The sequence below is a fragment of the Cicer arietinum genome, chromosome 4, assembly GCF_000331145.2.
Source record: "Cicer arietinum cultivar CDC Frontier isolate Library 1 chromosome 4, Cicar.CDCFrontier_v2.0, whole genome shotgun sequence".
In the NCBI taxonomy this organism is placed as follows: domain Eukaryota; kingdom Viridiplantae; phylum Streptophyta; class Magnoliopsida; order Fabales; family Fabaceae; genus Cicer; species Cicer arietinum.
Window position 1 is genome coordinate 2,413,360 of NC_021163.2, and position 16,806 is coordinate 2,430,165.

The 16,806-nt window shown below is 33.3% G+C and overlaps 2 protein-coding genes across 3 annotated transcripts in view; both read left to right on the top strand.

Annotated features, from left to right (window-relative positions):
* Window positions 1-8,541, top strand: part of LOC101491222 (uncharacterized) — a 10,195-nt gene extending 1,654 nt beyond the window's left edge. The window contains exons 2-18 of the mRNA XM_004495191.4: window positions 31-553; window positions 641-892; window positions 1,131-1,222; window positions 1,760-1,969; window positions 2,044-2,445; window positions 3,714-3,886; window positions 4,042-4,135; window positions 4,231-4,284; window positions 4,626-4,817; window positions 4,946-5,005; window positions 5,818-5,931; window positions 6,075-6,236; window positions 6,330-6,458; window positions 6,598-6,699; window positions 6,771-6,850; window positions 7,321-7,464; window positions 7,665-8,541. Of these exons, the coding sequence (XP_004495248.1) occupies window positions 31-553; window positions 641-892; window positions 1,131-1,222; window positions 1,760-1,969; window positions 2,044-2,445; window positions 3,714-3,886; window positions 4,042-4,135; window positions 4,231-4,284; window positions 4,626-4,817; window positions 4,946-5,005; window positions 5,818-5,931; window positions 6,075-6,236; window positions 6,330-6,458; window positions 6,598-6,699; window positions 6,771-6,850; window positions 7,321-7,464; window positions 7,665-8,253 (3,372 nt within the window). The 3' untranslated portion in view covers window positions 8,254-8,541. The remainder of the gene's footprint in view (window positions 1-30; window positions 554-640; window positions 893-1,130; window positions 1,223-1,759; window positions 1,970-2,043; window positions 2,446-3,713; window positions 3,887-4,041; window positions 4,136-4,230; window positions 4,285-4,625; window positions 4,818-4,945; window positions 5,006-5,817; window positions 5,932-6,074; window positions 6,237-6,329; window positions 6,459-6,597; window positions 6,700-6,770; window positions 6,851-7,320; window positions 7,465-7,664) is intronic.
* A 4,248-nt stretch (window positions 8,542-12,789) lies between these two features.
* Window positions 12,790-16,806, top strand: LOC101491543 (polyadenylate-binding protein 1). Of its 2 annotated transcripts, none has more exons than XM_027334099.2 (6): window positions 12,790-13,004; window positions 13,107-13,209; window positions 13,318-13,388; window positions 14,708-14,899; window positions 14,987-15,099; window positions 16,490-16,806. In XM_027334099.2, exons 1-6 carry the CDS (start codon window positions 12,879-12,881, stop codon window positions 16,533-16,535), a joined length of 651 nt encoding a protein of 216 aa, XP_027189900.1. In that variant the 5' UTR covers window positions 12,790-12,878; the 3' UTR covers window positions 16,536-16,806. The 2 variants fall into 2 exon arrangements, with proteins under 2 accessions (XP_027189900.1, XP_027189899.1); XM_027334098.2 differs by having other exon boundaries at window positions 12,791-13,004; window positions 14,987-15,105.

Sequence of the window (16,806 nt, forward strand, 5' to 3'; positions counted from 1 at the left end):
ATGCCGAGTGCTGACTATATATTCCAACAGGTCAGAAGGCAATCTCATCTTTGTCTCCGTGATGTCTTGATAAACTTTCAACAATCTACGCTACTAGCATCTGCAAGTGAGGGTGTCAAAAACCTGCTCGAAAGGTTTCTACTGCTTGCCGGTGGAGCAAATGCAAATGCTGGCGAAGGAACTAAGGGAGCCCAACAGGTTCTGTTTATTCTTGATGCCTTGAAAGAATGTCTTCCTTTGTTGTCGCTAAAATACAAGAACAACATTCTTAAGCACTTCAAAACCCTCTTGGATCTGCGTCAACCCCTAGTCACTAGGCGCATAACAGATGGTTTGAATTTTCTCTGTCTTTACCCGACATCAGAAGTTTCCCCTGAAGCACTAGTTGAGGTGCTGAGCTCATTATCGGCTCTTACTATCTCATCAAATGAGATGTCTGGAGATAGAATGACATTTACTGCCCGCTTACTTGATGCTGGAATGAAGAAAGTTTATTCTCTAGACAGGCAAATATGTGTAGTTAAGCTTCCCAGTGTCTTTAATGATTTCAAAGGTATCATGAATTCAATCGTGTTTGTGTATAGTTACATGCTTTTATTTGGCAACTAGGGACGTAAACTTTTTACTTTTAAATGTGCAGATATTTTGGCTTCTGAACACGAAGAGGCCATATTCGCAGCCACAGATTCACTCAAGAACATGATCAATTATTGCATTGATGAAAGTTTAATTAAACAGGGAGTGGATCAGATAACTTTGGATCAATCAAGGAGATCAGGACCAACCATTATTGAAAAAATTTGTGCAACTGTTGAGAGCTTACTTGATTATCACTATATTGCTGCCTGGGACAGAGTATTTGAAGTTGTTTCAGCTATGTATTACAAATTAGGTATTTTGATTACTGTCAAGTCTTTTTTTTTGTTTCTAGCATTGGCTTTTTTAATTATTTGGTTGGTCATTCATTAATATGATTTATGTAGTTTGACTAATGTATACAACTATTGGTATTGCGCTGATGGTTTTTCTGTTAGATTTTTGCTTAAAATTTCCGTTTACTTCATCCTCAAATATTAGTATTGTAAAATTCCTGTTACTTATTTTTGAGATTACTTCTGTAATAAATGCAGGAAGTAATTCTCCTTACTTTATGAGAGGTATACTAAAAAACTTGGAAGATATGCAGAAGCTGCCTGATGAAGATTTTCCCTTCAGGAAACAGGTCGGGCTATCTTTTCTCTGTTGTGTTTCAAATTTTCTCCCTAATCTATACAAATATGAAACTCAAGATCTTATCAAAAAGAGCTTTGATATGTTCTTCCCAGCAGGATCATATGTCCCAATTTTGATCTGTTTCTCGTATGGGCTGCACCTGTAAATGAGTTGGATGTCTTTTGAATTATATTAATTTATGATATTGATGATTTCAAAAGCAAATAAGTGTTTTGTAGCAACCCTGTTATTTATTCTATGTGACAAATCTGTGTTTATTGTAAGTATTAAAACAATCATTTAATGATGTTGATGATGTATGTATGTATATTATTATTATTTGTATTTGTATGATTAGCCAATAACAAAATATATCATTGAATTTCTATTGATTCATACAAGTATGATTGTTTCTTGGTTCTTTTATTAGCCAATATCAGGATGAAGTTGGTTTTTGTAAGAGGATCTGCGGATTTGTATGATCTTCAATTTTTTATGCGCAACAAATTACTGATGTGAAGTACCGGTTACATTCTATATTATGCAGTTGCATGCGTGCCTCGGATCAGCTCTTGTTGCAATGGGACCTGAAACGTTGCTATCCCTTATACCACTGAATTTGGAAGCTGAAGATTTAGCTGATTCAAATATATGGCTTTTCCCAATTCTGAAACAGTATATTGTTGGTGCGCGTCTAAACTATTTTACAGAAGAAATTTTGCCATTGATTGAACGTGTCAGACAGAAGGCTCAAAAGGTATTGGGCATTTTATTTTGAGATGCTGTGTTATTTTTCTCCATGGTATTCATTTCCTACTCTACATTTTGCAGCTTGAGAAGCAGGGACTGATGGTGTCATCGAGGAATGCTGACGCACTGGCTTACTCTTTGTGGTCTTTGCTGCCTTCATTTTGCAACTATCCTTCAGACACAGCTCAAAGTTTCAAGGATCTTGAGAAACATTTACGTAGTAAACTTAAAGATGAACCTGATATTCGTGGAATAATATGCACTAGCTTGCAGCTTCTGATTAGACAAAACAAGAATATTAAGGACTCAAATGATATGGATAATGTTGGGCAAGATATGGCCAAAGAACAAGTATTGGTTCATTGCTCACAACAGGTTGCGACAGAAAATTTGAGGGCAATGGAAATATCTGCAAAGAACTTGTTGAAAGATCTGTCAGAAGTCTTTCTGAAATCTACAAAAGATGATGGTGGTTGTTTGCAGGTACTTGTTCTTCAATGTATTGTAGATGAGCCAAATTTATGCATTGCATTCCTTGTATGTGCGTGCATGTTGGTATAACATAACATTAGAGTTTGCTGTTCTGTTTATGTCATTGCTCTTTTTCTGGTGTGTCCATATGTGCTATGTATGCAGTATTTTATTATCCAGTGCGCATGTTTCAACTTTCATTTTAATTCTATATTTGTATACAGCTTTTGCCATGTATTATCATTAGATTTACTCATGGTTTTTTAATTGGTTGAGGTCCTTGATGTGCGAATCACTGTATTTTCTCTGTATTTTACCAACGAAGCTTCAGGGTATACATGTAATGTCAAAGAAATATTTATCACCAGTCACCAGCATATTGTGCTTTGGAGCTTAGACAATATTTTATATTTGTATGTCATTGTCTGAGCTCACCACACATGTAGTGAACAAGTTTATGTTGAGATATATGACGATATATGCTCTCTCTCTCTCTCTAAAGAAATGTACATTGTTAATTAAATAAAAAACCGGATAGTGATTGTGAGACTGCAGAGAGCTTATTGGTTTGTATGGCTCATTAGCTCTCCATGACTATCCAGTTTAAAAGTATATGATCTCTCTCTCTCTCTCTCTCTCTCTCTCTCTTTCTAAAGAAATGTTCTTGTTAATTAAAAATACAAATAGTGATTATGTGGGACTGTAGAGCTTATTGGTTTGTATGGCTCATTAGTTCTCCATGACTATATTTCTGGAACGAAAAGCTCTAAATGTGTTCTATCAGGTCTTCAATTGTGAATATAGAAAAAGAAAGGATATATGATATAAATCGGCAAGTCGAAAAAGCACTAGACAAATACAGCTGACAGATCTTCATTATACTGATAACGTTTTTGGAAATGTTAATAACTGTAACTGTTTTTCGGTTTTCATTCCTTGAGTTCAAAGATTGCTGCCATATGATATATCCATATGTAATATAATAACCGTTTTTGGAAGTCCATATGTGATTTTCTTTCCTGTGAATCGTGATACTCCTCTAGAAATTTGTTTCAAGAGACCCTTCCTCAATGTTGCCTCCAATTAGAATTCTGTCATATCAACCAGTTCATTCGCATTTTAATATTTCATGGTTTACTGCATCTTTTTCATGAACAGATGAAGTGCTTTATTTTTTCCGGGTTTCTTGATTACTTGACACCTGAGAATTAAATCTGTCCTATTTTCGTTACATTTAATTTATAAAAGAAGTTTATAATGACGATTTTGCTTGTTTACAGGGCACAATTAGTGATATTGCTTCTATAGCAGATAAAAAAGTTGTGCAGAACTTATTTAAGAAGAAAATGTCAGACCTTTTAAAATGCACTCAAATCGCCAACAACGTAGACAACACAGAAAGTTCTATGCAGATTGATGATGCATCAAATGATGTGTCTCAATCAGTTCTCAGGTGTTGATTATTTTCTATTTTTCTCAATTATGTTGAATTGTTTTGTTCGTAAAGCTGGAAATGCTTTTTAGTCCAATCTGCATTTGACTTACATAATCTTATTATTATATTATTTGCTTGTCAGAATTATTTCATATAATTTCTTTTCATCCCAGGGCACGACTTCTTGATTTCGCAGTTTCATTGTTGCCTGGATTAGATGTGAAAGATATTGATTTATTATTTCAAGTATTAAAGCCAGCCTTGCAGGTTTGTTTGTGATATACAGGGCTCCTTGCAACGAATTTCCGAAACTCCTTTTTCAAATAGAAAAGTAAGATGGTTATTGTGATTATTATTTGCAGGATGTTGGTGTCATGCAGAAGAAGGCATACAAAGTTCTTTCAATCATACTCAAGGTATTTGTCTACTTCGTATTATTTGATTTCATAGAAGTTTCAAATTATTTCAATATTTAGTCAATTCCATCGCAAAAAAGTATTCATGTTGGAACTTCTTGGCTAAAACTTTCAATCACTGGTGCTTTCATGGTTATGCTTCTTGCATTGGTTTCTATTGATTAGTTTTTATCCTTTTGATATCAAACTATTGAAGTGATGATCAAAGTTGATAATGAACAATATTTTCTTGGATCAACAAAAAATAGATTAAGAATTGGTATTTTTTCCACTGCTGTGCTAGTTTGATGTTAGCAAAACATTTCTGCTTACTGTATTTCTTGTTGGATTGTTCTTGACAGAGCTCGGATAGTTTTGTTTTATCGAAGCTTGAGGTTATGCTTGGGCTTATGGTTGAAATTCTTCCTTGCCATCCATCTGCCAAACGCCATAGACTTGATTGCCTTCACTTCTTGATAGTCCATGTCTTGAAGTCAGAGGTAGTCAAAGTTGAGTTCCTTAACTTCTTAACAGTCCATGTCTCGACGTCAAAGGTATTCAAAGTTGGTTCATTGCTTCCATAGTTGTCACTTTGAAGCATGTTGTGTTTTGATATGCTCTAAAATATCGCATCATATTATAGTTTGAGCATAATGAATCTGAACTTACGTACTGCCAACAGGATGATTCGATGACCTGGCCAGAAGTTTTCCTCACTGAGATAATATTGGCTCTTAAAGAGGTAATGCAGTGTTAATTGTGGAAACTTTTAGTTGCCCTTTTCCATGTAGCATTTCTTACAGTAAATGAATTATATTTCTTTTGGCTTGGCTTTGTTTTTTTTTTTTTTTTGAGGCCTGTACATTTTGTGGGATCCATGCATTTTATTGCGGTATGGGAGTGGGCTCTATGTTGTGTGCCTTCATGATCCTAGCTGGAACTTACTGATATGTCCATTCATAGTTGTTTAGTAGTGGTGAGCTGTTGCACATACAATAGCACAATGTGTAGGGCAACTAGACCACCGTGTTCACTCATTATGAACCTTTGGTGTTTTGAGGTTCATATGCTCAGATGCACAACATAACTGTTGCATTCCACTGACAAAATCCAAAATGGTTTATTTAATTTAAGAAGTAAATAAACTCAGGCACTTGTGATTCTATAATGCCCATCAAGCGGGTGATCTTTAGATATCTAGCTGATTCGTAGTCTTTTGTGGTTTCAGCAAGCACATGTGACTGACCATCAACAGGCACATATCACTTTTGCATTAAAATAATATATCTTTGTAGTCAATAAATATGCATTAGTTTCACTCTTGATTAAGTTTTTAATTTTAATAGGATTGGATGGCCATTATTGTGTTTGCTCTGGCAATGAAATAAGAAGTCTGTGATTGTTTTCTATTTGATTTTAATTATTGTGTGGGGGTATAATGTTCAGAAAGAAATCAAAAGATCTTTGTCATGGACATTACATTTGACCATCAATTGCTTCTTAATTAACTTCACAAGCTTGCATAGGTGCTAAATTTGGATGTTATATTTACAGGCTAATAAAAAAACCAGGAACAGAGCTTATGACATTCTGGTTGAAATTGCCCATGCATTTGGAGACGAGGAGAGAGGTGGGAACAGAAAAATCCTGTATCAATTTTTTATCAAGGTAAATTTGCAGTTTAATGTCCATGCTTTTTATGTTTTTTTTTTTGGTTCGACTTGATATCATCTTGTCCTCATAATGATAGAACAATTTATGCATTTCCCATTCTGAGAGCAATTTGATTTTGTGCTGCCTCGTGAGCTCAGGTTGCTCATGGACTTGCTGGAAAAACTCCACATATGATAAGTGCAACAATCAAAGGTTTAGCTCGTTTGGCCTATGAGTTCTCTGATCTTGTTTTAACTGCCTTTGACTTGCTTCCATCCACGTTTGTCCTGCTCGAAAAACAAAATAGAGAGATAACTAAGGTTTGCTTCATTTTATATTTTGTTGGTTAAAAGCATTGCTGGCTGAAGTAGTATTTCCTTGAGCCTGTAATTAAATCTGTCTTCGTACTGCAGGCCAATCTTGGTTTATTAAAGGTATTAGTAGCCAAATCCCAAGCAGAAGGATTGCAAATGCATCTGAGGAGCATGGTGGAGTGTTTGTTTAAGTGGCAAGACGTTGCCAAAAATCATTTTAAAGCAAAGGTTTTTTTTTTGGCTATCTTATGTGATCATTTTTTAAGAAAAATAATCAATTTGATATCATTGATTTGTTGTGTTTGGCTGTTCTTGAATTCAAGCTATTTATTCATCTTGTAAACAGTGATATTAAAAATCTTTTCAGGTTAAACTTCTTTTGGGAATGCTTGTCACGAAGTGCGGATTGGAGGCCGTTAAAGCTGCCATGCCTGAAGAGCATTTGAAACTTCTATCTAACATACGCAAGGTTTGTTGAACAGCATTTCAACAATTCTTTTATGTAGTCTTTATGGAATTGTTAATCCAGTTGTAAAACAGATCAAGGAGCGAAAAGAGAGGAGTCGAGGTGCTAAATCTGAAGAAACTAGATCTCATATTTCAAAAGCAACTACATCCAGGTAATATTCAAAATAAACCTCTTTGGGAGACTTTTATTTATTTGTACTATTCAAAATAAATACAACTGGTTTTAATTACATAAACCTCTTTGGGAGACTTTGAATAGTATCCTCTTGCACATTGATGTACTGGCCTTTCAAATATATGCAAATCTCTTATGTGTACTGAAATTTAGTATACTTCTATGGTTAAAAGTTCTAAATAGTGACACTATAATGGTTAAGTTTGGTCCACCATTAATTTATATAAGACATACACATCCATGTTAAAATGAAATGCTCGCTGTACCCAAAAATTGACATTCTTATTCATTGAATTTTACAAGTAGTAGAACATATATAAGTTATGTGGTTAGTCTTGTTATTTTTAATATCATGCACTTCCAAATATTTTTCTGTTAATATTGTGCTATATTAATTTTTAACGCTGTATCTTGAGCTGCATTGGGACTGTATGATATATTTTTCAGGCAAAGTAGATGGAATCATACAAATATTTTTTCGGATTTCGATGGAGAGAGCGCCGGTAGTGACGCAGAATACCTGAACGGCAAGGCAACTACTAGAGGGGGCAAATCTTCCATGAATCTCAAATCAGCAGCATCTTCTTTTAGGTAATCTTTAGCTGTTAATTTGTACATTAATCTCATGAATATGGCTGCAACACTCTGTTCTCTATCTTTTTTTTCTATTGCATGAATCAACTGTGATTTTTTATGAGTAATCTTACCTGTGATGCATTATCTAGAACCTACTATAGCACAAAGTGTCCGGAAAATAATTTCAACTAAATGGTGTTGCTTGTTCCATGTAGGTCCAATATGAGACTAAAAAAGAATTTGCCTGGATACTTATCTGACGAATCAGATGATGAGCCACTTGATTTGCTTGATCGGCAGAAAACAAGGTCAGCTCTTAGATCGTCTGAAAATCTCAAAAGGAAGTCAAGGTCAGACGATGATGAGATGGAGGTAGATTCTGAAGGACGTTTGATTATCCGCGAGGAAGGGGAACGCAGGAAGGAAAAACCAGCTGATTCAGATTATGATGCTAGAAGTGAGCGTGATAGTCATTTGTCTGGGAGGTCTGGAACTAAAGCCCAGAAGCGGAGAAAAACATCAGAGTCTGGTAAGGCTTACACAGGGAAGGTCTATTCTAGCAAAAAAGCTGGTGGAGATTTGAAGAGGAAGGATAAGCTGGAACCTTATGCATATTGGCCACTTGATCGAAAAATGCTGAGTCGGCGGCCACAGCACCGGGCTACTGCAAGAAAAGGTATGGCTACTGTGGTAAATATGGCAAAAAAGTTTGAAGGCAAGAGTGCCTCTGGCGCACTTTCTCTAAAAGCTGGTATGAAACTAAAAAGAACCCAAAAGAAAGGCAGCACGGGAAACAAAAGGTAAGTAACACCAATGGAGATCGATAAAACTGTGATTTGCTGAAGGCAATGTATTTATTTTACTTGATGAGAAAGGAAAACAAGTTTTATGGTTGCAGTTTTCTTATACCGATATACACGAGTAGTTGTGATAAATTTTTTCATTGAGTGATATCATGTATTATTTGCAACCCGACTTCTAGAGTATTTTTCTAGGAGAACGAAATATTATTTTTTTGGTAGCAAGAACGAAATATTGTTTAAATTGTACTATACTAAACTATTAATACATGTTTTTTTTTTCTTGTCTTAATTTCATTTCAATTTGTAAGATTTATTTCTTTAATTTTTAATTAGATATATTTATTTTCTCAATTTTGTTAAATTGGATCGACTATTTTCTTTTTTATAAAATGGAGTGGCTTCTAGGGTGAGTGCTCAACTAAGTTCCTCCCGTGGACCACTGCATAAATACCGTTAATCATTGGTCCAAATTTATTAAAAATGTGAACGTCCAAGTATTATCACACTGAATCTTGCCTCTACCTTTATCTCTTCAATTTGCGTGATTGTACATGTCTTCTCCAATGGTAAAATTTCACAAGCTTCTTTAATGATGAAATTTTTTGAGGACTCTTGTATAACTTTGCATGAACAAGAATTTAATTGGTTTAGTTTGCTGAAACTACCCAGGGTTGAAACACTGTAAATGCTTCTTTCGTCGTATCCATTCATTGCTTAAATTAAGTGTGTATTGTGAACAAATGAATATTTATATGATTATAATGTAATCTCCCAGCAGTAACCCCTACAAGGATGGTGGGAGTGAAGATGATTTTTTTCTTTCTAGTCATGAGATTGAGAGGAAGAGGGTGAAGGAGGCAAAGTGTTAAAGTCTTTTAACACTCAAAACCCATTTCGTTACTCTTAAAAAAAAAATACATTTCATTATTTTCAAAGAAACCTTTCACATATTCATCAATGAAAACATAACCAAAGTCTTAAAACCCATTATTTTTACAAACATTAAAGCCAGGTCATTCTTCCCATTTATTAGTATTTGTATTTGAGCAGGTTTGGTGTTTGGTGTGTGTCTTTCATTTTTTGAGCATTCAATTTCATGGATGAGAGAGTGAGACTTTTTGGGGGATAGAGAGAGTATATAATGATGTATAATAGAATGTGTAAGTTTAATAATGATCCAGTAGTGAGAGACTTAATGCCCTCAAACTTAGAATCCACCTAAAAATAGACTTGTAAATATAATTTTACACAATTTTATCGAAACTGTAGCTTGTAGGAAAGGACTAACCATACATAAGATAAGTGATACGATAGATAATTATTGATTGGATTAAAGGTAAACAAAATAATAATTGTCATTTCTTACGTATCGATCCTACATTTTTATTTCACGATCAAAGTCCCTTATACATTATTTGGATTTGAGTTGGACAAGTATATATTTGTCAATAATTTATATCACTTCCTTTTTAAAAAAATAATAATTTATTCACTATAGAGTTATGTTTTTATTACTAAAAACAAAGTAAAAGTAATATGGTTCATATCTTGAAATTGAATCGTGTGAAACAAAATTTGTATATATAAAATTAAATTAAACTTAAATTAAACATATTGTAGACTAATCTTCGTTGTTGTTTAATATAAATGATATATACATGAATGTTTTGATTTGAGGTTGAATACTTAATTAATAAGTAAGAAAAATATCTATTCGAAACTTTTAAATATATTTTAGTTGTTTGGAAACATTAGTTTTCGCGGTTGCGAAGAAAACTTTGATTTAACAAAATAATAGTTTTAGGTTTAAAATAAAACATTAATTAACTTACTTTCAATAAAAAAAAACTATCTAAATTGATTTATTTTTATTTTATTTGAGTTTATTTTTTGATAGACATAAACACTAATAAACAAGAGTAATTCTTTTTAAGCAAAAAGATAAATTTTATCCATGAAAATGAAAAAATAACATAAAGTAAATGGAAAAAAAGTGAAGCAAAACCAAAACGAAAAAATAAATAAATAAAAGGGAGGACAAACTCAAAATTTAGAAATTAAAATGTTAGACAACCACTAACTTTGTTTTCATGCATTTTGTCTGTAGCGAAAATTTCTTGTGTTTCTTCATTTTATACTTTTGTAATTTAGATGTAACCAGAGTAAATTCATCTTAAACAATAATATATTTGACGGAGACAAAATCGTTTAAATAATCTTTATCTCCAGTGTCCAAAAATTCGGCTAGCTTCAATATCACAAATAACATGTAATTTGATTCTAGAGCATAAAAAAAAATCAAATACGTGGATTTGGTTCTAGCACTTACCACACGCTGTTGGTTACAAATCTCAATTTTAGTTCAATTATGGGTTCTTGATGACCAAGAGAAGGACTAGTCATTTGATATAGGCCAGCAAGGTCCTACGACATATTGTACACTCCAATGTCTTCAACTCAACACCCCTTTAACAACTAGCTCTTACACTTGTAGGGTCGTATCTTCAACTTAAGTATCAACAACAAGATCATGTGAAACCTCAGCATAGATGCAGTTGAATGATCTTATTGCTGTAAGAACTTTTTAGGAATGTATTTTATGACGTGTTTCCCCGTTGTGGCATAATTCTCTTCTTGCTCTACGTTAGACTTTCTACAATTGGTTTGAGAATGTCTAATAATGTTGCAAGATATACAAAATAAATGCAATCTTTCATGTTTTATTGTGACAAATAATGTTTATCCTCCTTTTACCGATGTGCGAACACGAAGAGTTTGCGTAAGTTCAAAATCAACAGAAATACGAGTAAAATGTCTCATTAATTTGGAAATTTCCACTTCATCCACTACAAGAAAACTAAATATTTTCTCTAGACTTTTATCGACGATTGAGCCCTTTGTATTTTCGATGATCATAGTCGTCATAAATAATATGAATAATTTTTTAGAACATTGTTGAGGCTAAGCCGTTTAGAAAAACATTGTAAAAATAATGGTCAAAACTCTCGAAAACAAAATACTCAAAAATAAAAATTTGAATTTGAACGTTACCGAGAGTCTTATCCTAAAAAATGCATAGCACTCATTTTGATTATGCATTAACCAAGGGATCAAGGTTGCAGATAACACATAATCAAAATAGTTAATGAGAATTTTTTAGGACTTTAGTGTTGAGGTAAAATCCCAAATTAAATATTTTGATGATAATTAAACAAATTTAATTAAACTTTAAAATATGATTTTTAATCGTGTTGCAATTTAACTTGTGCTTTTGAGTGCATTATGTAAAGATAGGTATAAATATAACAATACAAGATCATTCTGATTCATACAAAAAAAACCAAACTGGAAAAAACCAGAAACATTATACTTTTTGACAATATTTAGTCTAGTCAGACCAAGATCATTATGATTTGCGAAAAGTACAAGCCTTCTGGTCAAGGTTGTTGACAATGCATTATCAAAATAGTTAATGAGAATTTTCGAGGGCCTTAATGTTGATATAAAATCTCAAATTAAATGTTTTGATGATAATTAAACAAAGTTAATTAAACTTTTAAATATGATCTTAATCGTGTTGCAATTTAACTTGTGCTTTTGAGTGCATTATTTAAAGATAAGTATTAATACAACAACACAAGATCAGTCTGGAAAAAGAAAGATCATTCTAATTCATACAAAAAAAAAAAAATGGAAGAAACCAAGAATATTCTACTTTTTGAAAGCATTTAGTCTAGTCAGACCAAAATTATTCTAGTTTGCGAAAAGTACAAGCTTGCTTCAAACAACATCATTCTGGTTTGTAAAATCACCAACTATATTCACATAAGATCATTGTTGACAAATTTTCTCAAAAAATCTAAAAAAGAAAATCTAAACATCAAGAACCATTACAATATGTACCTCCAGATCGATGGTATATGAAACAAGTACAATTAGAACAACAATGATAAGACACTAATACTGCATCTCTGCAGAAAGGGAGTCTACGTACAAAGCAGAAAAAGACTGACACAATAACGGCAAAAGCTCTCAGTCCATCACTCACTCAAAGCATAAACGAATAACAATTTAGGTAAATATTCATTACCATCCATAGATTATGTTTCATGACGCCACGTGTCACCATAATTCAATTTAGAATTTAAACATGACACTATAATCTTACATAAAAATAATATATATTTCTTTGTCACATTGTATTTATTTACGGAAAATTTACATGAATCGCTAAAATAAAAGATATTTAATTTTATATGAACAAAATATAAGTAAATTTTTTAACGAAATCAAAATTAAAATATTTACATGAAATAATTTAAATAATTATAAATATGAAAATGAGTGAAACTAACCTCAATATACTTAATTTAAAATTATAAAACTAATTATTAACACTATCTTAATTAATTAAAATTTATTCTTTCAACACTTTTTTTTTAAAATACGTAAAAGAAAAAAATTTCCTTAAAAAATATAAATAACAATAAAACGAAACATTAGATAATTTTACAAGTATAAAAAGGTCTTTGAATTTGTTCGTATAGTCGACAAAAATCTGTTGATACAGAAGAGAGAGAGAGAGAAAGAGAGAGAGAGAGAGAGCAAGAAGATAGAGTAGCAAAGATGGAGCAAGAAGAGCACGAAGTGTATGGTGCTGACATTCCCGATGAAGAGGTTGATATGGACGCAGATGTCGACGCTGAACAACAAGAAGGAGACGAAGAACTTCCCTCCAATCACACCACTAAGGTTAGGGTTAGCTTTACGTTTAGGTTTAGGGTTAGGGTTAGGGTTCTGTTACTTCTGTGTCCCGCTCTCTATCCTCTCTTTTAACATGAATTAATTTCGCAGGAATTGGAGGATATGAAGAAGAGGCTCAAAGAGATCGAGGAAGAAGCTAGCGCCCTTCGCGAAATGCAAGCCAAGGTCGAGAAAGAGATGGGTGCTGTCCAAGGTTTCTTTCTTTTACTTCGATTTTTTTATTCATTCGTTCATTCATTCAGATCTGTTTATCAATTGCCTCAATTATTGTTTTTTAATTTTTAATATTTTTGGTTTTAAGATTCTTCTGGATCTTCTGCAACTCAAGCTGAAAAAGAGGAAGTGGATGCTCGATCCATCTATGTTGGTAATGTGAGGATTGCGTACCTTTATTATTTATGATTACTATAGATTTTATTTTATTTTATTTTAATCTGTTTTGTTTTACATCTCAAGTATGTTATGCGGCATAGTAGACTAGTAGAATGATTTAGGTGTCTGTTGGTCTGTATTTTTTAGTGAGCTATATGATTGTTGCTACTCTGTCATTCTGCAATCATTTTGTCAATTTCCGAGTTTTTCGGTCCTTCTTTGTTGCTAACAGTTTCATTTTTTTGGTCAAGATTGTTGTTACATTTCCCATCGGTGAAGAATTTAATATTTGGATTCTTGGTTTCGAAATAAGCATAATTAATGTTGCTTTAGTTTTTTTGGCGGACGTCAGCCGCACGCCACGGGGTTGACTACTATAGGCCCTAAGCACGTGGTAGTCAAAAGTTACGATCCTAAACATGTTTCCGAAAAGTCAGCTTCTCTACTAGAACATTCCATCCCGACAAGCAGTTTCGCAGTCTAGGAGACTGGTTGAACTAGAAACTGTGGTATTGCGGGTACCATTGGTTAGTTATATAAAGTTTAGCATCACTACAGTAGTTTGGAATCAGCAAAAAAAACCTATCTCACTTTTCAGTAGTTTCCGTTTTCAAGTGTGTGGAGTGGTTGAGACTTGAGAGGGGAAATAGTTTTTATGGTCTGGTATGGGAAGTAATTGTTTGAGCCTTCAATTCTTTTTGTTTTTATACAAATAGAGAAGGCATTTAATGTGTGTGCTATACGTGTAACCAGTTGGTTTGGTTTGGGGTGGGTCGGGGTAATTTGGAAATTGAATATGGTTCTGTTGTAGGTCAAAACTTTTGTTCACATATTTCCTGATATCATGTCCTTAAAAGGTGTTTTAGTTTTCCCTTGCATTAGTTTGCTTTCCACTTGATAGGGATATATTATCATGTTAATTTCAAAGCTGCTGAAATAAGTTTAGTCTTATGCTCCATTAATTAAAATATATAGTTCAAAGAAAACTATAGGCCAAACCATCAAGAGATATTTGGAATTAAAAGGCCTATTTTCATAAATGGTCCACGGCAAAATATGGTTTCGTTTGATCCATGTAGCCGACCTCACCTTGTTGGAAAAAGCTTTGGTGGTTGTCATTGGTCCTCTTGTTGCTTGCATCACTAAAAAACCACAAGTATTTGATTGACTTTTTCATGACTGGTTCTAGTGCCTCCCAGTCACATGTCCAATGCATTTTTTAAATCTTTTTATGTGTAATTTCATTTTAATCTTAAATAACTTCAACTGAGTGTTGTAATTCATCATCAATTCATCATGGTTTCCAAATTATGATTCAGGTTGACTATGCATGTACTCCTGAAGAAGTCCAACAGCATTTTCAGTCATGTGGAACTGTGAACCGAGTGACAATATTGACAGACAAATTTGGTCAACCAAAAGGCTTTGCGTATGTAGAATTTGTTGAGGTTGATGCTGTTCAAAATGCTCTGATATTAAATGAAACAGAATTGCATGGCCGACAACTAAAGGTCTTTTTTATCAGATAATCTTTGTAAATTCAATTAGTCGCCCCATGTTTCCATTTGGTTATACTTAAATTATGGTTTTTCCTTCAGGTGTCTGCGAAGCGCACAAATGTTCCGGGAATGAAGCAGTATTTTGGAAGAAGACCTGCTGGTTTCCGAGCTAGAAGGCCTTTCATGCCCTCGCCATTCTTTCCAGCATATGGGTACGGGTAAGCATTCATTAGAAACCGAAGGAAATAAAATGTTTTTACCTAGAATTGACTGTTGCTTTAGTTTGTCTCTGCTATCCATTGTGTGAACTTTGATGTCTTATAATGTAAATATGTTTTTTGTTTAAATTATGCTTCACATCTAGACTGTGGTATTTAAAATTAGTGGATAAATTTTGTTTAAATTTTGCTTCACATCTAGTTCTGTTTTTTTTTTCTTCTTTTTGGATAAGCAAATGTTAGAAATTAGTAGTTATGTTAGTTTTCCGGGTTTGAACCCGGGACCTCCTTAATACGCCTTATATGCATGTATGTTAATGTAGTGCAACTCATGTTCCATATACTTCCCTTTTAGGCTTCCACCACCATTTGATGACATATAACCACATCAGAATGTTGCATTCATTTTTTCCCATTTGGATTGAGCACACACTCCCTTGAACATTCACACATAAACATAGTAAGAAAGTGGTTAGGATTTCTTTGAAGCTTTAAGACAACAACTCTCCATACCTTTATGTATAGGCCAGGTAATGTAGTTGTTGAAAATGACACTGATGCATTTGTTACCAAAAACCTCAGGGTTGTATGCTATGCTTGTGAGTATATATATGGTTTTGGGATAAATTCCTGCAGCAATAAAGTAACTATAAGGCATGATAATTTTTAATTTGTATTTGTAAATTTCATTTTTTTTATAAAATGACTTTTCTGTAAGTTTGTATCATGGCAGATCGTGGTCGATGCATTTAGGGTAGATTTGGATGATTTTATATGGGTTTATTTTATTACATTTGTTTAAGTGTTTGAAAAAGCATAAAAAATAGCTTGCGAGTTGTGATATTCCAAAACCATTTTTTTAGATTGTTTTGGTATAAGGATAAGAATTTAGTCTATAGAAAGTTAGAAACACCTATGGCAGGCTTATACATAGTTTATTGCCATTTCCTTTATTTATTTAGAATCAACTTGTACATAAGGTTTTATATGATAAGATCTTGTTCAATAAATATGTAATTGAACTGTTTATCCTAGCACCCTCCCGTAGTGTTCATCCAATCTCTGTAAAGAAACTTTCTGTATCATCTAATTTACATTGCCACGTCATTAGATGCGATTGCCTTGCTATAAAAGCTACTTTAAAGGAGTCGTTTTTAAAATGAATTTTAGTACACGATTTGGTGGTGTTACAAGTTGACTGACCGACTCTCAACAGTATATTTTAGTTCCTCTGATTTGGCATTCTTTCTTCGGTGTGATGAAATGTTATTTTTTCTTCGTGGCCCTGGCTTTATGTTTGATTATTAAATTGGTATGATACAATGTTTATATTTTTTCACAACCCGCGCTTTATGTTTAATTATTAATTCATTTTGACATGCAGAAGGATTCCGAGATATAGAAGACCCACAAGATACCGGCCATACTAGTGCTTATTCTCAATTTAATAGGTGGTTACATCTTTATGATGAAGATAAGGACAGATCACCATTAATTTGTCAATTGTAATAATTTTTAGTTGATGGAACCAGAACATGAAGCTTTTTTTTTACACCGCCGAAGTTAAATTCCCTTGACTGTTAAGGATGTACATGTATGATATCGACAAAGTAGGTTGATCGCTTCGTTACAGAACTTAGTGTTCCCTGAGTCCTGGGAACTGGAGGTTTACTTACTCATTAATAGAGGCAAGTATGTAGG